Source organism: Lottia gigantea (genome assembly GCF_000327385.1).
Source record: "Lottia gigantea unplaced genomic scaffold LOTGIsca_121, whole genome shotgun sequence".
NCBI lineage: Eukaryota > Metazoa > Mollusca > Gastropoda > Lottiidae > Lottia > Lottia gigantea.
The window spans coordinates 348,459-373,464 of NW_008707245.1; the positions used below are offsets into that span (position 1 = coordinate 348,459).

At 32.5% G+C, this 25,006-nt stretch overlaps 1 protein-coding gene across 1 annotated transcript; it reads left to right on the forward strand.

The window, feature by feature from the left end:
* Positions 1–13,494: 13,494 nt before the first annotated feature.
* On the forward strand, positions 13,495–22,736 carry LOTGIDRAFT_171854 (hypothetical protein; the record flags this gene model as incomplete). The annotated part of the gene is made up of 11 exons (XM_009048426.1): positions 13,495–13,551; positions 18,948–19,082; positions 19,343–19,440; positions 19,849–20,025; positions 20,218–20,296; positions 20,543–20,661; positions 20,965–21,082; positions 21,470–21,604; positions 21,882–22,005; positions 22,299–22,389; positions 22,634–22,736. The coding sequence occupies 11 exons, from the start codon at positions 13,495–13,497 to the stop codon at positions 22,734–22,736; spliced, it is 1,236 nt and encodes a 411-aa protein (XP_009046674.1).
* Positions 22,737–25,006: the final 2,270 nt, after the last annotated feature.

The window sequence follows — 25,006 nt, forward strand, 5'->3', positions numbered from 1 at the left end:
TAAGCAATGTATTGAAATAAATCGAAAGTAGAAGTCAGCTGATTTCAGTAGAGCAACTTTTTAAAAAGTTTGTTTTCTGTTCACGGGAATGTCAAGTGTTGTATGGTTTATAGATATAACTGAAAGAAGCTCAGCTGGAGTAGCCTACACATTGTCAAAGTTCTAGTTTATATGGCTTACAATATCTATATAACTATTATAACCAAGATTATTTGAGACTGAGAGGTAAAGTTTTCAGAAGTAGCTGGGTGGGGGCTATTCTGTTCCAGAACTGGGGCAGAGGTTAGTATCATTCTATTATTCCTAACAAAAATAGCCACTTGTAACATCTATTCGATTCCGACTCACTTAGCCAACCCTGAAGGCCTACTGTAGAGTACCGTAGCGTGGCGATATTGCAGAGTTGCAATTGATTTGATGGAAATGTTTAAATGTTGGGTTTAATTACAGTAGGTAGTCCCTAGGCCTAGGCTATATTGGGTGTTTGATGATTATTTCAGGCATTAAATAGAATTAAATTAGGCCCAAATCATCTAATAATCCCTGATTTGATTTTTCCTTTCAGGAATCTGAAGTGAAGTTAGGGACCAGGTCCAGGCATAAGTTAAAATGACTTGATAAACTTGTATTATCACCTGAGTAGTTATGATGTCATCAGATGAAGATTTCATACCAGAATTCTCCTGCTTAGAAGAAGAGTTCCTGCACGCTGCAAGAAATGGTGACATTGACACGGTTGAAGTCATTCTGGCACAAACCAGCGTTGGTGCTAAATTTGATATTAATTGCCAAGGTAGGGATCAGAATTGTGGTCTTTAAATCAAAATATATCAATCAAATAAGTCAAAAGATGTCAATCAAATAAGTCAAAACATTTCAATTTAATAAGTCAAAACATGTCCATCAAATAAGTCAAAACATGTCATTCAAATAAGTCAAAATGTATCCATCAAATAAATCAAAACATGTCAATCAAATAAGTCAAAACATGTCCATCAAATAAGTCAAAACATGTCAATCAAATAAGTCAAAATGTATCCATCAAATAAATCAAAACATGTCCATCAAATAAGTCAAAACATGTCAATCAAATAAGTCAAAATGTATCCATCAAATAAATCAAAACATATCCATCAAATAAGTCAAAACATGAAGTCAAAACATGTCAATCAAATATGTCAAAACAGCGAGCAGTCTTTGAAGAAATATAGAAGAACTATTGATATTTTTCTGGATCTTTGATGAGTAGAGTTTTACCTGTCAAAATGTTTATCCCTGATGTTTGGTCTCTTATGTGTATGTGCCAAATAAAGAGTCTATCATCAACTTTGTAAATTTTCCAGGCAGCAAAAAATCCAATCGAGGATGGACAGCTCTACATCTAGGAGCTTATTTTGGTCATCTGGATGTCATCAGATTTTTATTGGAGGTGAGCACTGTGTTATTGATTTGAACTTATTTTGGTGGGTAGAGATAGTACCTTCTTCAACCAAATCCGTGTGAGTGATGTAGATCTAAGAGATGACATGTTAAAAAATGTCTAGTGGTTTGAATTTTATAATAAATGATGCCAAGCTTGCTACGGACGGAATATTGTATATTCCTTGACATAAGGAATAGTAAAAAGATTAAGATTATGCTAGGGATAGTAAAGGAACAACTAACTGGTTTAAGAACTTCTTTTTCAAGGGATCTGGGAATCTTGGCATCACTTTATTTATTAATAGTTTTGGGATATTTGACTGATATGGATGTAATTCTTTGTTTTTATATTTAGAGGGGAGCTGATGTGAATGTGGTGAATAGCCTAGGAGATACTCCCCTCCATAGAGCAGCCTATACTGGTCGGCAGGTAAGGACTGCCCTTTTATATTATATCCTCTAGTCCACTAGACTGTTATACCCTTGATCCCCTGGGGTCCAAGAAAACACAACAGGTCTTGCAGTAAAAGAGTGCCCTTTTATATTATATTAGCTAGTCCACTAGACATTTTTAGTCACAATACCAGTTTTTATGTAGCTGGGCACACATCCCTCCTTTAACCAGATTTTCCGAGGATCTGAATCCAGATTTTTGAATTTTGCAGGAAGTGGTAACCCTGTTACTGCAGCATGGAGCAGATATTGCTGTGGTTAATTCAGAGGGTCATGTTCCAAAGCAACTGGCAAGAGATCCAGATATCAGAAGACTTATAGAAGGTGATACACAGAGTTATTTATATGCATTGAATAAGTCAAAACATGTCCATCAAATATGTCAAAACATGTCAATCAAATAAGTCAAGATATGTCAATCAAATAAGTCAAAACATGTCGATCAAATAAGTCAAAACATGTCAATCAAATAAATCAATAAGTCAAAACATTTCAATCAAATAAGTCAAAACATTTCAATCAAATAAGTCAAAAGATGTCGATCAAATAAATCAAAACATGTCAATCAAATAAGTCAAAATATATCAATCAAATAAATCAAAACATGCCTATCAAATAAGACAAAACATGTCAATCAAATAAGTCAAAACATGCCCATCAAATAAGACAAAACATGTCAATCAAATAAATCAAATAAGTCAAAACATGCCTATCAAATAAGTCAAAACATGTCAATCAAATAAGTCAAAATATATCAATCAAATAAATCAAAACATGCCTATCAAATAAGACATAACATGTCAATCAAATAAGTCAAAACATGCCTATCAGATAAGTCAAAACATGTCAATCAAATAAGTCAAAACATGCCTATCAAATAAGTCAAAACATGTCAATCAAATATATCAAAACATGTCAATCAAATAAGTCAAAATATATCAATCAAATAAATCAAAACATGCCTATCAAATAAGACAAAACATGTCAATCAAATAAGTCAAAACATGCCCATCAAATAAGTCAAAACATGTCAATCAAATATGTCAAAATTAATGTTTCAGATCTATTTTTCCAATTTTATTTTTTGTTTTCAGCTGCTGAAAGTCATGAGCAAGGAAAAATCCAAAGATCATTTTTAGAAGCAGCATCTTTAGGACATTTGGAGACTGTTCAAAAGCTGGTCGGTGCATTTTATTATTTGATTTAACCCTGCTGTTAATACTGATAGACGATCTAGGAAAGATCAATGGCAAGAAGTTTGACTGAAGACCGGCTAGTAGACAGGATCCTTGTATAGAAAATAGTATTTTCTGGCTTTGCCCTGCTAAAAGTTTGGCAAAACATATATCAAATTTAATGGAATTTTTCAGTTGAAGTCCCCATCGTCCTTATCCATAAATTGCTGTGATCAGTTTGGTAATACAGCTCTTCATTTGTCAGCATTACGTGGCCGCAGTCAGGTAGCAGTGCTACTTCTTCAAAATGGCATAAACACTAGCATCAAAAACAAAAAAGGTTGGTTTAAAACATGCATCGATAGGAGTTGTATTTTTAGGTAAAAACCAGTTTGTGTTGTACTTGAAGTTGTATTGTCTCTGAATTCAAAGTCCAGAGATGCTGTTTTGACATGTGCAACCTTTATGCAAACACCTGGCTGTGTCATTTGTGATGAATGGTCTAAGACAGTTGTACCAGTACAATGACAGCTTTCCTTCTTGTATGTTTCATTCATCTGTTTGACAATTTTTTAAAGGCCAGTTACCAGGAGATATGGCATTAACCAATCAAATGAAACAACTCCTTGATGTTCAACCAATCAAATCCTTGCAACGAATTCCAAAACGCTGTGAAGGCATTTTATTAAAGGTATGTTTTGTGTTTCAGAAGCAGCTACTTTCATTAATATAATATTGGACAAAAGCTTGTATAATTTTACGCACTGGATTTTTAAATTGTACATGGTTAATCCAGTTCAGAATTATGCTATTCATAATCAGAATTAAACTCAGCTGGTAATTTGATTTTAAAAAGTGCAACAGATCAGCTCAAATTGAGCTCAATCAGCTGGTCAAGGAAATCTTTAGATGGCTATATTCCTTTACAAGTTTTCTTTATTTTAGAAATCAAAGTTGATGGGATTTAAGATGTATTATGGTGTCCTAGAAAAGGGTGTTTTGTCCTATTTTGATAACAGGTATCTGTCAAGTCATTTCTTAGATATCAAAGCCCTGGATTGTTGTCATCCCCTTTCACTTGCATCACATACTCTGGGCAAGAATTGATCCCAAAATCTGAATTGCATCAAAGAAAAAGAGAAAGTAACTACTGTTTTTTACAAGGATAACAACTAAGGTTCATGATGATCTTGTCTACCAGCTGATCTTTTCCTGATTATCCAGCTGCATTAACTGGATGTAAAACTCCCATTTTATTTCTGTTTAAGAGGAGATGCTATGACTGGCACTAAGAGAAGAGGAATGAAATATCTAGATGAAGCTAATATCGTGGTAAATAATCAATTTTTAATTTCTGTTTACTTAAAATTAGTTTGTTTGTTTATTTGTTAATTCATTCATTAATGAAGTTTGATTATGCTTAATCTTGGACAATTTTGTAATATTTCATTCATTCATTAATGAAGTTTCTTGCATAAGTTTGATAGGCTTGGTCAAAGACACTATTCTGATCATTCATTCATTCCAGGAACTAGATAAGGGTGGTTTTAAGATTGGGTTCTCTGATGGCACCGTTCATACTCTGAGTATAGATTCCAGTAACAATGGAACAGTGGTAACTAAACAGGTACCAACATCTTCAATGTTCACAAGACCTGAAACTGTGTTGAATTTGAGCGCCACCATGAGGGGTTACTATGGCAGGTTGCTAGCAATGCAGGGCATGCTTATTCTCTTGGATTATCTGAGCCATTTTAAATCTTGGTTATCAACTCATTTTCAAATTAAGAGAGTTCTAATAGTTTTGGTATAGTTATTAGAACATGAATTTATTACAAGTGCTTAAGAGACTAACAATACCACTTTGCTATCATAGTTTTGTCTAAAATTTACTGAATGAGAGTAACTGTTAGGCCCCTGATATATTTATTTTTAAGAAATGGTTAACAGCATTAAAAGAACATATAGCATTCAGCACCCATTATACTCACCAGGGGGAGGTGTTGTCAGAGGTAGAGGAAGATATTGTGCCTTTAGGAACTATGATTGATGCTTTACAGGTACAGATTATACTTTATTGATGTTGATGGACACTTTATAACTTCATTGATTTTGATTTATTTTGATTGACATGTTTTGATTTATTTGACAGACATGTTTTGACTTATTTTATGGGCATGTTTTGACTTATTTGATTGACATGTTTTGACTTATTTGATTGACATGTTTTGACTTATTTGATGGGCATGTTTTGGTTTATTTGATGGGCATGTTTTAGTTTATTTGATGGGCATGTTTTGACTTATTTGATTGACATGTTATGACTTATTTAATGGATATATTTTGACTTATTTTATTAGACATTTGTTTATGCTTTTTCAACATAAACCAGGAGTAAGACCTTTGGGTTTGTTAGGTATGTCTTAGATACATCTTCTTACATTTCAGAATGCTCAAGCTCACCAGAAAGTATTAGAAAGTAATGTCAGTAAGCTATATAGGTCTATAGAGGTAGTGAGTGCCAGTCCTGAAATTCCAGGTAGGTTCTTCTACTGGTACCATGATCACTACTGCTACTTGTAGCAGCGCTGTTGTTTTTGCTGTATTAACCATTCATTTATAACTGGGTTTTTAGTCTGAAATTAAAGGAATTTTGATCTTGTGTAGCAAAATTTTGTCTGACTAATTTGAGGTGAGAAATTGCAAATTATTTCATCTGCTCTTGTTGATTTTTTTTCTTGTCATTGCAGGAGTCCATTCTTTAACAGAGCAGCTCAATCCCATCTTGGAATCCTCCAAAGAAATGTGTGGTTCTTTGTCCCATTGTCTGACTCTATTTAATCAACAAGAAGAGGTGGGTATAGTCCAGCCAAGGTGTTGGTCCTCATCTAAGGATTCTTCAAAAATACACAAGAATAGTTTGTTTAAGAAGCATGGTTAAGAAAACATTTGCACATCCAAAAATGATTCTTAACATATACTAAAGTTTTGCAAGATGTCGGAATTTAAATTTCGATTCTGATTGCTGAAATTGAGCTCTACAGCAAATATCCAGCTTTATCCTTTCTAGAATGATGATTATTTTGACCATGTTTTACAGTTCAGACAGCATCAACTAAAGGAAGAAAAAGAAAGATCTAGAGTCTTGCAGGAAGCTTTAAGAGCTTTGGCTGTGGAACATCATGAACTAGAGAGATCCATCTCCACTCGGAGACCCTCCATTAGAAAATATGACACGGATGAAGATGAGTTTTTTGATTGTGATACTGAAGATGAAAAATTCGGTGGGTTCCTTTGCTTCTATTGACGCTACTTAAGAACGTTCTTTTGAACTGCTCTCAGGATTTGCTTTAACTAAAGGAAGAAGATCCAAAGTGCCTCCTTCTCCATATTTGAAGCAGGCATCTCTGCATTATTTTAGTATGAATGGAGGTCAATGATTCACTCGTGCTTAGTTGCCCCGGAAGAGTTCAACCAGAACTAAACCAGGCAGGCCATACACACCAGATCAAAGAATGTCCTAAAGGACAGTTTTTCTTCCTTTTTGGTCTGTACTATGATTAGACTTTCTATCCAGAGTACTTCCTTGTCAATGTTATTTATATTATTTCTAGGCTCGGTGTATGAAAGCTTTAAGGATACTGTATCATATTATTCTACAACATCATCTGTGGCAAAATCTTCACAAGCTGGACTTGAAAAATATCGGTGAGTAGTTTTTTTAGATTCTTCCTTGTTTGCACTCATATAATAGTGATCTTATTTGACTTATTTGATGGACATGTTTTGACTTAAATGATGGATGTATTTTGACTTATTTGATTGACATGTTTTGACTTAAATGATGGATGTATTTTGACTTATTTGATTGACATGTTTTGACTTAAATGATGGATGTATTTTGACTTATTTGATGGACATGTTTTGACTTAAATGATGGATGTATTTTGACTTATTTGATTGACATGTTTTGACTTAAATGATGGATGTATTTTGACTTATTTGATTGACATGTTTTGACTTAAATGATGGATGTATTTTGACTTATTTGATATACATGTTTTGACTTATTTGATTGGCATGTTATGACTTATTTGATGGACATGTTTTGACTTATTTGATGGACATGTTTTGACTTTTTTGATGGACATGTTTTGACTTATTTGATTGACATGATTAGACATATTTGATAAACTTGGACTTCCAAATGTATAGAAGAGAAATATTGAATGTAATTGAAGGGAGATAAATCTACAGTGACTATTACAAGAAGCAAGCTAATAAATCAATAATAATTATGGCCTTATTATAGATCTATTTGGCAGTGTACCCAGTTTTATATTGAATAATTTGAAATACTCAAATCATAGTCTAAAAGTAGAGTTTAACCTGAATATAAAAAAATGATATAATCAAACTGGTTCCAAAAAAGTTACAATTAACTGAAACAAGGATTTCTCTCTGTCTTTATTGACATTAAGGCCAAAAAAAACCCCCAAAAACCGAAAGAAAAACAACTAAACTATAATTACAAAACTTAACAAAAATTGATAAATCAGTATACAAAAGGATAAAGATTTCAACATAATTTGTGCTATTTTGAAACTAACACATGCTTCATTTCATACCAATTTTAATACAACCAGAAAGCAGTCATGGATTTTTTCCAATTTAAAACATCTGCAGCTGTGGCTTTTATTTTTTTATCTTAACACTCTATGGGAATTGCAAGCTATCTTGTTCTTTTCAACGTCTATCTGATATGTCTATCCTCTTCATTAAAATTTCAACTTTTACCATACAAATATTGATTTTAATGCCTCTTCCATCCATAGGGATTTCAATTGATTCCAGCAAGTCAAAAACCTGCTGACTTTTTTGCCTCTAAAGTTATCTGAATATAACCTTTTTGAATTTATATTTTGTACTTATTTGATGGTGTGCTTTATTTTTAATGTAACATATTTTGGTTTAATTGGAAGATGAAATATGTTTTGACTTAATTGATGGGCATTTTATGACTTATTTGATTGACATATTTTGACTTAGCAGATGGACATGTTTTGACTTTTTTGATTGGCATGTTTTGACTTATTTGATTGGCATGTTTTGACTTATTTGATGGATATGTTTTGACTTATTTGATAGACATGTTTTGATTTATTTGATATTTTATAATCAGAATAAATTAGAATAAATTATAAATGCAGGTGCTATTTTTAATGTTATTAATGTGTTTTTGTTAATTTAGTAAATCAAATAAGTATTTTTTTGAATTATATAACTAAATTAAGTTTATAAGTCATGGATTCTTTTGTCTTCTGTCTCATAGGAATACTAAACTTGACTTCACAATATTTACATAAAACACATATTATTGTACACTGGGATAGATGATTAAGTCAGAATTTCTGTTTTCACGAAAGCTGACATACACTTAGCCTTGAATGTGTTTTTGTAATACAGAAACCATTAGTTTGTCACAGTTTTTAACAGACTGTGAGGTCAGGTACTTTGAACAATGAAAGTATTAGTACAAACTGCAACATTTGGTCTTGAATTGATAAGTAACTTGTGTGGGTGGTCTAACTTTACTTACTGTATGTATATCAAGTAGACTGAAGGTTTAGGTTATTTTTTATACTCCTTTCAGTGGCATTTCTCTTAAACATTAGGTGAAGGGGCTGGGCACAGGCTACAAAATATTCCAGGGGGCTACAGCTTATTTTTTCACAATGTAAAATGTCATAATATTTGAAAAAGGGTTTCAGTTTTGTTTGAATTTAGTGGTGAATTTATAAAACCTCCATAAAACAGAATTAATGACAGAAGTATTGTGTATCAAGGGCTAACTCAAAGACTGACTCATACAGCCTGGACAGATCATCATTGGCAAATCTAAGCCACAAGGCAACATTTTTTGACAAAATATAATTAAAAATAGGTTGCTTCACTGGCTTATTAAAGCCTCTAGCAAGAAGGCTAATCTAAGCCACCAGCAGACTGGCAAACAGGCAAATTGAAGCCACCAGAGAAAATCTATGGATAGAAATTGATGTTTACACTTGCTATGGTTAGAAGCTAGAGACTAAAATAGGTTTACTTCCATTGTGGGTAAAGACAGATGAGTTGAGTTGGAACACGTCAATAAATGCTTTAACATTGGTTTCTATGTAAGGTGGATTAGTAGTTTCAAATTTCTCCATGTGAAGTTTTTGTTGTGCCTAATTGGAGCTGCCATGAGATGCCATGGCAAGCTTTTGAGAATAATTCATTTGGAAATGTATGCAATTGTAAGTGGAAAATGTTAGGAATTGCTTTTACATTGGTTTCTATATAAGGTGGATTAGTATTTTGAAATTTTCTTTTGCCTGGTATTTTGGAGATTTGTGCTATTTTGGATTTTTTTGTGCATACTTTGGAGGTCCAGTGATCTTCCATGGCATTTTTTTTTAGAGTTACATTAGGAAATTTATGGATTTTTAAATATTTGAAAAATGTTAGGAGACATTGGTTTCTATGTTATATAGATTAGAATTTTGAAATTTCTTTCTTGTGGCATTTTTTAGTTTTTGTGCCTGTTTTATTATATTTTGATGAGCTACGATTGCTCCCTAAGGCATGTTATATTTCTATTCAGGATGATGATGTAATTTTAATTAAGATAATAATTAATGCAGTGGCTTAATCATCTAATTACTAAATTATTACAGATCTTGATTAGTATTTGGGATATTTTTAAGTGATCTTTGTAATTTGTGTGCACAGTTTGAATTGTGTGGTGTTTTGTGACTTAAACAATCAAAGTTTTGTGACTTAAACAATCAAAGTTTTGTGACTTTAACAGATATATATCAGTAGGCCTAGTATAAGTGTTATAATTTGGATGTGCTTTTAAATTTTGCCACATACACACATTTTTGTGGAGATTTCATGACTTATATATATATTTATTGGATGGACAAGAAAAAAAGAGTGGCAACAGGTGTTCTGAAAAGGTTGCTTTGTTATTGCTAAATCCTATTGAAATTTAACCAGAGTTCTTTGACTTGAGTCTGACATTTAGATAACTTGGAATAAGTAACGTGTTTTTTTGTAGAGTAACACACGAAGTATTTCAGGTTATTGACTTCTTGGTATTTAGGAAATTGTTCTTCCTGATAATTGTCTTTGTTGCTAATTTTCTAAGAGAAAACATATAGCTACTAAATAGGAAGAGCGTGCTCTGTTTAAGTAACTTGCAGTCAGGTTTTATTTATATATATTTTTGTCCTCTGTCATATTTTGATTCATTTGATTGACATGTTTTGACTTATTTGATTGACATGTTTTGACTTATTTGATTGGCATATTTTGACTTATTTGATTGACATGTTTTGACTTTTTTGATTGACATGTTTTGACTTATTTGATGGACATATTTTGACTTATTTGATTGATATGTTATGACTTATTTAATGGACATGTTATGACTTATTTGATGCAGACATATAACTAATTCTTTTTTTAAGAATAATCATGTTCTAAAAATTCTCTACTGGCAACGTTAAAGATCTCTCGACAGTTGGAAATCGAAAAACAAAAGGCTATTGCCACTGTCTTGGTAAAATTAGACCACATGGTACAGAAAAGTAGGACATAAAAACTCTATTCAGTTCATTCCATTTTCTATTACTGGCAAATTATTCAAGGTCTTTGACATTTTACTACCTATGTTGAGAATTGACCTTCTAACTGAAATAATTCTAATAGACAATAGGTTGACATTTTGTATATTGAAGGTTTTTAATAGAGTCAGATTTTGACAATGTATTCAATTGATTCTCTGGTAAAATTTCCCTCATTGCACCCTGCATGGCATTGCCTGTCTTCATTAGCCCACATGGTGCAGAAGTGTTGGACATAAAACTCCATTAATTTTATTTTTGAATTGATTGTCCAGGTTGAATTACTTGATATTTTATACTAATTTGATATTTGATACTTGGTGTACATTTTTTACTTAGATTTGGCCATTTGTATTCTTGTGTTCTAGAAATTACTAGATTTACTTAGATACAGAAATATATAATATGTCTTCTATTACAAAGAGATTTAGTTAATCATTTTTACGAAGGCACTTTGTCATTTGTGTTTTCTTTTCAAGATATATGAGATTGAATTAGTCAGAAGATCTATTAGGAATTTGTTTATTCTGGAAGGATTTTGCCATTTGTGTTCAAAGGATATTCTTATATAGTTTTATAAGAAGCTAGTTTATCTAGTAGTGTATCCCACTAGTAGAAAATTATCTTTCCAGAGTGATTTTGCCATTTGTGGTTAAAGGATATTCAAATGTAAACCAATATAACATTGTGTGTTGCCCTATTATTTAAAATGCTGACTGTGTAAAAATTGTGAGAGAAAAATTCAATAAAATTTATGGGATTACATTGAAGTGAAATTGATTTTGAAATTGTTTAAGAAAAATAGAATAAAATGGAAGAAAAGGAGGAGAAAAGGGAAGAACATTCAAAATTTGTTCCTCACAGGTGGGTTCTTTGTTTAGATTTCATTGGTTATCATGCCCTCAGCGTTTCACATGCTTGAGTTCGGGTAGTTTTTAACCCAAATTCATAATGCCCCCTGAACTTTGAAGATTGATGTAATATTTGGTATGCAGGCAAAGAAAAAGAATTCCCTGAACAGGAATGAGTAGTCAAGGAGAATTTTCATGAGCATAAGACTCTTGACTCAATTTAAAAAATGTCCTTGGCACTGTTCCATTTCTTTTATGAAGTATTTCCAAGACTTGAAAAGAGGAATTTTGACGTGCTAACAAAATCCATAGACCATTAAAGAAGTTGTATTGGAAATTCTCTTTGAGTGAAAGCCTTGTTTCTTTCCTGTGCCATTTGATGGTGTGTTTGATAACTGTTCTTGACACAACTCCTAGAGCATATCCTTTAATTATTCATTGAGACAAGTTCCATACTAGTGTCATCTCTCGGGACATGTTATAGAGTACAGCTTGTAATGATACTTGGCATATGTTATATTACCAATGTTATTATGTACACTGTCTGTATGCTAAAATACGAGATCATATAAATATCAAGATGGTTTAGTCTTGAGCTGATCTTCAGAATGGCTTCCTTTGGTTTTATACAGATACAGATCTAAGGTGTCTAGACCTTCACATGGGATGAAAATCCGTACAAGCAAGACAATTTTGTACATAAGGATTATTAAAAAATTATGGTAAAAGTTGTATTGTATTGGGTTCCTGCAAAGAGGAGTACTATCAGGTTTTTTAAAACAGAGTAAGCACGGTCTGCTTTGTATAGGGACGCAGGCTGAAATAGGTCAGTTGTTTGAAGATCACATAGCATGAAACTCTGAGTTTTAGAGATCTGTTTTAATATTTTTATATATATATATGTATATTCAGTTGATTTCCTCTTAAAAATTAGCATTAAACTCTGATTAAGAACATGTTTCAGGTTCTGTTTTAATATTTCTATGTATGATCATTTGATTTCAAAATTTGATAGATAGATATAAATGTATTATATGTAGAAGATTTTTGACCTATTTATCTATTGATCTACTAGTTAGTTTAGTGTGAAGTTGAGTGTAGTATAGCTCTGTTAGAGGAACTTGTATCAATAAGATATTCTGATAACACTCACTCTTACCTTAGGATCAATAATTATGGATTTTAAAGAGGCTATACCACAGGGTACTTCAGGGTTTTAACCAAAACTTATATATAGTTGAACACTGGGAAAAAGGATTAAGCCACAGTTCATGTCTATGAGAAGCTTGCTCAATCTCTACCAATATGAGTAAGGCTTTGACCAAAGATCTTTCCATGTATAATCCATGGATTATATATTTTTTGTGAGGTCTAGCCCCTTTAATTCCATATATAGATTACAATATATAGAAATATACTATATTGATAATCAGAGTTTAATTAACTCCTAAGTCACTTCATTATTTGACTATAGCTTAATTAAGTTGTTATCCTTTAAAGAGGCAATCCCATTCATAAAGGGCTTAGTCTCTTTAATACCATAGATAGATGAAATAATTCATTGATTATTAGAGTCTAGAGAAGTGTAATATAAAATCAAATGAACTCTGAAGGAACTTCATTATAGGACTATTGCTTAATTATTTAGTTTGTTCTCTCATTTAAAGAGGCAGTCCCATTCATATGAGAGTTAACCTCTTTAATATTATCATAAACTTGATGTAACATATTGATTTATTATGAATTTTTATTAACTGATCAATTTATTTCATTTAAAGGTATAATGCCAGTTAATTTTAAACAAGGTATAAGAATTTTTATGATTCAAGACCTTCTGAATTGTGTGCCAACTGGAGTTCATTTTGTAGAGTCCACATGGTCATTTTCTTTTTGTTTTGTATTTTCAGAACATGTCTTCCAGTGCCCATGTTTTCAAGTCGAGACTTCAGCTTATGGAGCATTTTGAAACAGTGCATTGGAAAGGTAAGCATCATAATAATAGAGCATTATGAAATCAGAAAACCTGAGGGAAATGAGAGCATAAAGAATTGAGAACACCAGCAATTTAAGAGCATTTCAAAAGTTTGATAACAGATATACACATAGAGCACCATTAAAATTGAGAACATTTTAATATTACAACGATAAAAAACTCAATAAAAAAGTGACAACATATGAACAGAACATAATTTATTTACATGTTCTGAAGTTTGAGAACATATCAAAACTGAAAGCAATAGAAATTATCAGAGAGCATAAATACATAAGTAAAACATTACAGAAATTGACTAAAAACACTTGATAGCATTTCATGAATTGAGAACATATATATGAACATAATATTCCAGCAAAAATTCAATAAAGTTATGAACTATTGCTCTAAAAATCTGAACATTTGATCAGTCATAGAATCATTAATTTTGATGGATGTGGTCGAAATTTGGTCTGACATCATTTGGCTCTATAAGGCTATAAATATTTATTACAAATGACTCATTTCCTGGAGAATCGCAGGATTCCATCAGTATTTTATTTCTATTGGTCTGGCGCTATGAATTGATGTCCGTTCTAAATTACTTCATCGGAAAATATCCAATATGAATTGTAATAAAATTTTGAATATTATTAAGGGACGAAATAGAATATTTTAATTGAAATGAAATGAGATATTAAATATGAAATGAAATAGAATCTGATATAATGAAATGAAATGAAATTGAATCTGATATGATAGAGACTATCTAATGAAATGAAATGAAATATCATATTTGAAATAAACTGCAATAAAATATCTAATAAAATGAAATAGAATAAATAATATGAAATGAATTAGAATGAATTTGAAATGAACATAAGTGTTTAATATGAAATTAAATGAAATTGAATCTGATATGATAATGAAATGAAATGAATTTGAAATGAACATAAGTGTTTAATATGAAATTAAATATTTATGAAATGAAATTGAACATTTGATATAAAATGAAATAAAATGTTTAAAATTGAAATGAAATTGAATATTCCATATAGAATTGATTTAAAAACTATTTATGTTAGTGAAATGAAAGCAGGGAAGATGAACTTGACTAAAATTAGCTTAATACATACTGGGTATAGGAAGCATTTCAGAGTGAAGTAGATACTTTACAATGCCCCATATACTAGACTAAACTATCCATGTCATGCAATAGATACATAAAGCAAGACAAGAGAATCACCTATTTATCATTGACCGTTAGAGAGCCCTACTGATAAGTTGTTTTGTCATGATATATGGGCACTAAGTGAGCTGTCTGCTAATCTTTGTCAGGCACTACCAGGCTTTTGTGTGCTGTGGTCAGTGCTAGACAGGATCTTCAAGTCATCTATCCATCATCTTTCCATTTAATCTTCATATTCTATTCTAGTTAATCCATCTGAATTTTATCCATCTTAAAAATTCATCTGTGTTAATGATCTAGCTCCCTTTCATCTATTCATTTGGCCTTCTCTCCCTGGATTCATTGATCCTTTTTAATCATCTAGCCATATTAATCTTATTCATCTATCCCTATTTTCCATCTGACCATCTGTATATCTATCCATCTAATTCATATATATATCTCATTTATCTAACCATCTCATCTTTCCAAGCATTTAAGTTAGATCAATAGATCTTGTGATTAAAAATATTTGTAGATCTATTTTCGTATAAAGATTGGAATCTGAGCGTAAAAAAACATCTCCTGGATTTTTACATTAAAAGCATTGATTTACTGTCTATCTGGAAGTTGTTTTATCATTTTCCTAGTCCTTAGAAACCTTGTAGTCTAGTTACAATCAGTCTGGCTAGATTGTGGCCGTCTAGGTCGTTGATCTGTAGGAGAGAAGTACATATATTTTTGGCAAAACAGTTAGATTGATGAGAACATATTGTAGCATAAAAAACAATGAGAGCATTTATGAGAACATTGTTCTGAATTCTGTGAGATTTGAGAACATGCAATAGCATTGTAAGATTGTTGAGAACATGAGGAAATTAAAAACACTCAGAACATGTTTGAGATCATGATTAAAATTTCACTGTGATTTGAGAACACACAGAACATATACAAACAGAGCATGCAATAGCATTGTAAGATTGTTGAGAACATCAGGGAATTAAGAACATTTAGAACATTAAAAGCATGTTTGAGAACATTGTTCTGAATTCTATTGAGAACACACAAGAGAGCATGCACTAAATGCTGCTAACTTAATTTAAAGTCAGTTTACTTGAAAGATAAATTGCCAATTTCACTTTGCATGGATGAACGTATTTGGAATTGTAATAAGAATTCAATTTAATACAAGTTAAGGTAACGATATCAATGCCAGTTTCTTTAATGATGTCATGTTCTCAGGAGTTCTGATCAGGGAAAAATCAAGGGGATTTTTTTAAGAATTTGGTCAAAATATTGAATAACCAATAGCTCTGGAGTATTTTTTCTTTTGGCTATTTGATTAACATATTTTGACTTATTTGATTGACATGTTTTGATTTATTTGATTGACATATTTTGACATATTTGATGAACATATTTTGATTTATTTGATTGACATGTTTTGACTTATTTGATTGGCATGTTTTGATTTATTTGATTGACACATTTTGACATATTTGATGAACATGTTTTGATTTATTTGATTGACATATTTTGCCATATTTGATGGACATATTTTGATTTATTTGATTGACATGTTTTGACTTATTTGATTGACATGTTTTGACGAACATATTTTGACATATATATGTAATATTTTGTTTAACATATTTGATTGACATGTTTTGACTTATAACACCAAGCAAATACCAAATTCTCTGGAACCGGAAAACATAGGTTGAAAAATCTAATAGCACCATCTCAAACTATGCCTGGAAGTAAGTCTTGGAGGATCTCAAACAACCAAGGTATTGGCAATTCCTGGAGTTAATTAGTATAAAATCAGACCGATACATCAATTATTTGGTTGGTGCCTAGAGCCATGTAATAACTAACCAATTTATATATAATTTAGTTTCATACCAATTTATCAATCTTCCTTCCAGCATCAAACCATTTTTCACTTATTCTTGTTATTTTATATGGTAGCTTCCAAAAGAAATGCAATGGAGTTTGTTTTTTGGGGATTTTTGTTAATCGAACTCTTGCTCTCTCATCCAGTTCAAATTTTTTTTATTAAGAATTATCAAATGTTTAGGCTTAAAACAATTAAAAGTTTTTTCCCCTTTTATCTATCTGAAATTCCATTTGATATCTGTGAAGATAGAATGATTTTGAAAATGAGATAAGCAGGGAAAGTACTATATTTAACTAGTAAAATAACTAGTGGTAGTCTAGTCATTAGAATTGGTACATACTTTTATAGTACCCAGTTAGTTTATTGATTTATGTTGGTTAATATTGGTATGAATCTAGGTTCATTCATTCATTCATTCAGTCATCAAACTATTATCATTCATTCATTCATTCATTCAATCAGTAGACAATGTTCATTGATCATTCAGTCTTTCTGTATATTTATGACCAACTGACAAGATACTAAGTAGATTTATTGATTTTGTTCCAGATAAACACTGGCTTTCTTGTTTCTTTACTTTGAATACACTTGTCATTCATTCATTCATTCATTCATTCATTCATTTTACCTTTGAATAATCTATTTAATTATTACATTCAGTCATTAATTATGTATTCATCATTCAACTTATCAGTCTATAGATCCATTCATTCATTCAGATATTCATTGGTGCAGTCTATGAATATAATTTTATTTCATTTTATAAATTCATCCCTTTGTGTTTCTATAAAAAGTAATTTGAATTCACATTTTCAATCTATGACAGTAATTTTTAATTCATTCATTTATTCAATCATTCATTCATTCATTCATTTTATCCATTCATTCATTCCTTCTATCAGTCTTTGTATAAAAGTAATTTGAATACCAGGATAATAGTTATTGATTCCAATCATTGTAGCTAATTCTATGTTTACGTCTTCAAGCACGGTTCCTGATATTGACATCTATTTGATGGATTACCAAGTATTTTGGCGCCATTGATTGCAGGCTCTTTGATTTGGGTGATGAAAGATCTGGCAATTGTTAGGGTCAGTTGCTATGGATCTTAGTAATACAAGAATTTCAAAATGAAATTGCCTATCTTTATCTTTATTGGCTGTATGAATTAGTTGAAGAAAAAAAGGCTACTCAATTTTGGAACTTTGTGTTTTTTACTGCTCTTCCAATGTCAATTTTTCTGCTCTTCCAATGTCAATTTTTCTGCTCTTCCAATGTCAATTTTTTCAGCTCTCCCACTGTCATTTTTTCAGCTCTCCCACTGTCAATTTTTCAGCTCTCCCACTGTCAATTTTTCAGCTCTTTCAATGTCAATTTTTCTGCTCTTCTGATGTCATTTTTCTGCTGTTCCAATGTCATTTTTTCTGCTGTTCCAATGTCAATTTTTCACCTTTTTCAATGTCAATTTTTCTTCTCCTCCAACATCATGTTTTACTGCTCTTTCAATGTCATTTTTTCTACTTTTCCAATGTCAATTTTTCTGCTCTGAATACAAAATGAAGCAGAGCTGCCTGATTGATAAAAACTTAGAATAGAAATCAATTGGATTGATTACTATAGGGAAATATAGGTTGATGAAAGATACAGTTTTTACTCTGTTAGAATGTCTGGATTTTATCTTGTTTCTCTTTAGAGCCATTATATATATATTGAATGTTATCTTTTCAATATACCATACTTGCTCATAATTGATATACTTGCTCATAATTGATATACTTGCTCATAATTGATATAATTGCTCATAATTGATATACTTGCTCATAATGGATATACTTGCTCATAATGGATATACTTGCTCATAATTGATATACTTGCTCATAATTGATATACTTGCTCATAATGGATATACTTGCTCATAATTGATATACTTGCTCATAATGGATATACTTGCTCATAATTGATATACTTGCTCATAATTGATATACTTGATATACTTGCTCATAATTGATATACTTCCTCATATGAAAAGTTAATTAACTGCTACCAATTTATTGCCAATATCTTGTTTAGGATTTTGGGTTTTAATTTTTAACTTTTGATACAAAAAAAGACAAAACAAAAAAATATATATAAATAATTTGTATATTCTGTCTTATATAGAAAAATAACTGATTGACTTAGTACAATTAATTCCTATCTAAGATTGTCAACTGAAAAAATGAATAACAATTGATTGAAATCTAGTCTAGGATGGAAAAATGTCCGTATGTGTCACTTATCAAATCAAATCAAATCAGTTGAGTATTTTCATATGGAGAATATGTTTATTTTATCTTCAGGAGCTGTCGAAGATCACAATGCCTGTAGTTTTTAACGAACCCCTGAGTTTCTTACAACGACTAACAGAATACATGGAATACTCATATTTATTGGACAGAGCTAGCCAAACTTCTGACCCCATTGAAAGACTTCAGGTAAGACTGCATCTCAGCTTCAAACATTGACTGTGATCCAACTAGCTTCCTTCCAGCAGAGGCTTCTAATGAATCAAAGGATTTTTTTTCAAACAAGGGCTGTGCAACTTATGGACCCCTGAAATCCTTACAATCCACATAAAGAAAACTGCCGTTTCCATTCCACATTATGAGCATGGGAGATACTTTGTTGTAGCCCTTGCAAATATCCCAAATGCTGGCCCCCAAAAATCCATAAAAACCTGCTATATCTATTCCAGTATGTATCAGCATTTGCTGTATCAGCCATATCATCAAATTGGGAAAGATTGGGAAAACCTTTCAACCCATTGCTGGGAGAGACCTACGAACTAGATAGGTAGGTACTATGACACCATGCTTCAGGGTGGTGTGCAAAGTTGCTGTTGGTGATACCAATCAGAAGGATTGATATAAACAATGCTTCAGGGTGGTGTACCAGCTTGCTGTCGGTGATACCAATCAGAAGGATTGATATAAACAATGCTTCAGGGTGGTGTACCAGCTTGCTGTCAGTGATACCAGTCAGAAGGACCTGATATGGACAACGCTTCATGGTGGTGTGCCAGCTTGCTTTCAGTGATGCAGGTCTTTGCATGGACAAACCTTCTAATCTTTTTGAGGGAACACTAAACCATGCTGTACTTGTGCCCTATATACATTTGGAAATCAAGTGGGCTACTACCATCTTAGTCCAAAGGGGAGTAGAAAGTAGGGTGAAACTTCCATTTCATTTCGTTTATTTCAGAAGTGAACTAGGATTCCGGCTCATCAGTGAACAAGTCAGTCACCATCCACCTATCAGTGCATTCCATATTGATTCACCATTATATAAATTTCATGGTCAGATCTATCCAAAATTAAAATTCTGGGGAAAATCTGTGGATATTCATCCTAAAGGTTATGTCACATTGGAGTTGAAAAAGTAAGTATGTTTTTGATGCAATTTAAAGGGATTGTAAGACATCTGTGCCTGTTGCAATTCAACTTGAACTAAGGGATTTATGATGTAACCATTGTAATATTATGGATATTATTATTAGGTTTTCTGAATAAATTAATTTGTTGTACTACAAGTCATATGATGTTTTCATATATTCCTTTGGTTTTCTTCCAGATTTAATGAAGTATATACCTGGCAGAATGTAAATTGTTGTGTTCATAATATTATAGTGGGTAAACTCTGGGTAGAACATGTAAGTCATGCTTCATCATCAGCTCATATCCACCATCCAAATTACCTTCAATGCATACTTCATGGTATTGATCTTAAGAGAAGAAAATTCAGGGGAAAAACTTCATGGCATTGTCTGCAGAAGTAGATTAGACGGATGGAAAACACCATAAAATTAATGAACATTTAAAGATAACCTCTAATCTTTTTCCATGTCTGCTCAAATTACTGGTCTAAGGGAGATAATTCACAATGATTATGTTTACAGTCTGGTCCAATGGAGATTATCAATCATCAAACCAAACATCGAGCTGTACTGAATTTCAAACAAGGAGGATGGTTTGGAAAAGATCTTCATAAGGTCGAAGGTTACATTTATGATCCTGAGTAAGTACTGGCGTTTAAGATCTCTGGATCTCTTGAATTTACTGGAATCAGAGTAAGATCCCTTAGCAGATGGAAATCAAAAAAGAGAAGTCTAGACTAGCCCAAATTCCCTGATTACAAACTACATGATGTACTCTACTTTGGTTTAATCATGACCATAAAAGGAGGTTATAAAGCCTCATTTAATTTAACCAAGAGTTAGAAAAGGTGCATATTATATTCGCAAATATACAGTAAATGAATAGTATATAATGAAATTTCCAGCTTTTATTTTATTCATGATCTTGATGAATTTTGTTGCAGTAAAAAGAAGTTAAAAGCCATCTGGGGTAACTGGCTGATGGGATTGTTCTCTGTCAATGCTGGAACATATGATGCTCATGTTGCTGCTATGCCCAGTTCACCTCCACATACTCCTAAGGTAGTCACTTTCTCCTTGAACCCCTTCCTTGTTATCCATTCACCCCTCCTTGTTATCCATTCACCCCTCCTTGTTATCCATTCAACCCTCCTTGTTATCCATTCACCCTCCTTGTTATCCATTCACCCCTCCTTGTTATCCATTCACCCTCCTTGTTATCCATGCACCCCTCCTTGTTATCCATTCAACCCTCCTTGTTATCCATTCACCCCTCCTTGTTATCCATTCACCCCTCCTTGTTATCCATTCACCCCTCCTTGTTATCCATTCACCCCTCCTTGTTATCCATTCACCCTCCTTGTTATCCATTCAGAATTCAATTTATCTAAAAAATACTGTTGCTTTGGATGTATGATTTCTGTCATCACATTCTTTTGAAATCTTTAGGTAAATGGAGCAGGTGGAGATGCTGAAGATGCATCTGATGAACTGCCCTGTAAATCTTTTAATTCCTTTGATTTAAACATTCCTGGTCAGATCACTTTATGGCAGGCCACACCTAGACCTGAAGACTCAGCCAAGGTAGAAAAGTATTCCTTGTGTTTTCTCTTTTAAATGATTATATTTTATGAAATAAAACGCATGGTCAGCTAAACAGATGCATCCCTTTCAATTCTGTGGTGGAGGTTTGATTACATAAAAAGTCTATCATGTTATAGCTGAACAGAGGATTTGATTGGTTGAATTAGTGAACATACCTTGCATATAAATGTTGTTAGATCTAAGTTGAGTGAAGCAAAATTAAAGAATCAAATTTGTATACATGTACCTATCAGGAGTTTTTTGGTTTTGATTTCAGTATTTTTCATTTACATTATTTGCAATGACATTAAATGAAATGATGCCAGAGATGAACATCACTCTACCACCCACAGATTCCAGAAAACGTCCTGATATTAGATATCTAGAGGAGGGCAAGATAGGTAAGATTGTGGACAGCCCTAGGGCAACCCTGCTCAGTCACCTCCCAGCCTACCTCTTCTCCTGCACCTCTTCCACGACTCTCAAATTTGGTATCTTTTTAAATAGGGAATGCCTGGTGCTGGGAGTCCCCTGATAGTTCTGTACATGGCTCCTCTTGTTGTTGGTTATTTTGGCTTATCACCTGGTAGGGAAAAATTGGACAACTTTGTCATTGTCAGTAGGTTCTACCTTTATTAATGATTGGAATTTCTTTGCTTCGCCCAATTTTAGACCTCTTTGTCTTGTGTTTTAGATGAAGCAGCAGATGCAAAGAACAGACTGGAAGAAAAACAACGACAAGCTAGAAAAGAGAGGAAGAAACAAAAAGGGGATTGGCAGCCATTGTAAGAATTTATCAACATGCATTCAGTATTTTTTGTCTGGAGAAGATGTGGTTGACATCTATGAAATACATACCATATATTTGCGAGTATAGTGCGCAGATTTTTAACCTAAAGTGGGCTTTTAATTGGGGGTGTCCAAGAGGGTATTTTATGCATTTTTTCACTCAGAGGCCACCTTCTGAATATTCTTTTCGGGAATTTTGTGAAATATTGAATCACCATTTTGTTTTTTGTTGGTTTCCAGGTGGTTTGAGACTGTGAAGAACCAATACACTGGAAAAGAAGAGTGGGCATACAAGGGAGATTACTGGGAAAGAGACTTTTCTAAATGTGGTGACATATTTTGATGACGTCTGCAATAAGTGTGCTATTTATAGTAACTTATGCAATGATCTAGAAATTGTGATCAGAATGCTGGAGCATAGCACAGTAGCTAAGTGGTTGAGAGTTATTGCCCTTGTTGATGTGGACATAGAGTTATGTCCCTTGTGTTTAGTGAATATAGAGATCATACCCTTTAGAAGATGGTAGGCCTATACCTTGTGTTTTTAGATTCCAAGCAGCAATTGTGATAATTATTTAGAGATTTGTAGTAGTTAAAAGATAGCAATGCATCAAAAATTTGGATGATAAGATATGAATCAATGTTTCTAGGGACATTTAGCTTCAGAACTTCCTTGGCATTAAATATTATTAAATTGCTTATACTTGCAAATAATTCAAAGCCCATTTGTCATGCACTTATATGTAACTTAGATTAAATGACACAGTTATAGAAATACATATTAGTCATTGTTATAATGAAGTGTGCACCAGCAAATTTTGTAAATCATTTGTAATACATGTATTTCCTTTAATGAAATGTGAAATTACAAATTTTGTAAATCATTTGTGATATTTCCTTCAATGAAATATGAAATTACAAAATTTGTAAATCATGGGTAAAATTTATACTATAATATATAAGAAACGTTTTTAAATCATTTGTAATTATCCCACTAGGAGCTCATACACATGCAGCTGGTCTGCTCATGATAACACCAATGCAATGAATATCAATGCATGTATTCGTTTATATATGACATATGTAGTACTTAATGGAGGCATTGTAGACGATCTAGGCATTCTAAAGGTCTTCTCTTTGTATTTTGATATGCTCACATGTATGTATGTAGATGTACCCAAGGCTTCAGTCCATTGGTGTTCACGTAGGGGAGAAATTTCACTTGTATATAAGCATAGCCATGAATTTTGTGTCATTCCGTAAACTTTGATATTTAGGGACCAGAGACCAAGATTGTTTTTAAAGATGTGTTGTTTTTTAATTCCATTAAGCATCAATGACAGTACTGTGGGACCACATGACAATAACTTCTTGTATTTTATTGTCTCTGTCCGTCATTGGTAAGGACAGTGAAGGCAACAGCATCGTTATCCTATATTCTGTTAGAACAATAAAAGACCAAAAATCGCATTCTATTGATCAAATCACTGGTATCCACATTCATAACTGCGGAATACCCACAGTAAAAGCATTAGCATCTTCGTAATCCCTATTTGTGTCTACCTCCATAAAAATAATATTGATTGAATGATTTAAGGTTCACAATTGGTGAGGTTAAGATTTAACGTTATTGTTCCATGTTGTCCAAGACTGACCTCAGGAAACTCGTAGACCTGGTTTTGGAAGCATGGAACTAGCGTGGACATTCGCCTCATCCTGAAGGATACGATGATATTAGGGTATTTTAAAACAATTATTTGAATTAATATCAATCTTATAATAATACAGTTCAAGATGGTTCATGATCTTTCTAAGAATTTTCGAACAGTACTTACACGTGGGTCAAAGTTCCCAAGATGGTGGAAAGCCAGTCTAACAAAAGGAAAACCACAAAAAATGCATCTTGATCTACAATTTAATCAGATTGATATATGATAGGATTTGTACCATAGAGAACATTGAATAAAACTATGTAACCCATGCTGTGCCTTGTTTCTTTGTGCCATTACTTTGGTTTGATTTAATCTGTCTTATGGTCTAACAGTTCCTGAGGATCGGCTTCTCATGCTATGTCAATGGAGCCATCGACCATCACGATTGGTTGGAGGAGTAGGGAGGTAAGCCAAAGGCCATGCTTGCAAAATTCGGGGGTTTTGGTTGTAAGTAGCACATGGCAGACAAATGTTGATTTGTTAACGATATTTATTGCAACATAGATTTAATATAAACATTCATACACAGAATCACGAACAAACACTACAACGATTAACATAATCCAAACGTAAATGACCTAATCAACTTAGCAAAATAAATGCAGATTCAGTCGCACAAGTACTGATGGGAAAACAGCATCATTTTGATTTCCATCTGTAAAGGAACTCTGACGATGGCAAGTAAGGTCTCGGTGTATTGTCTCATCGGCAATTGAAGCCTATTGTCAGTTCTCTAAGTCACACCGAAGCACTCGGTTCCACATAAGCACTTCGTGTCTATTATTCATTTGGATTTAATTAGTACAATAATCTCGTTCAGTCAATGAGCACTTTTTAATGAGTAAATAAAATTAATTCATAAGCACAAATTCCTATAGGTCCACTTGGTGTCCATATCCAT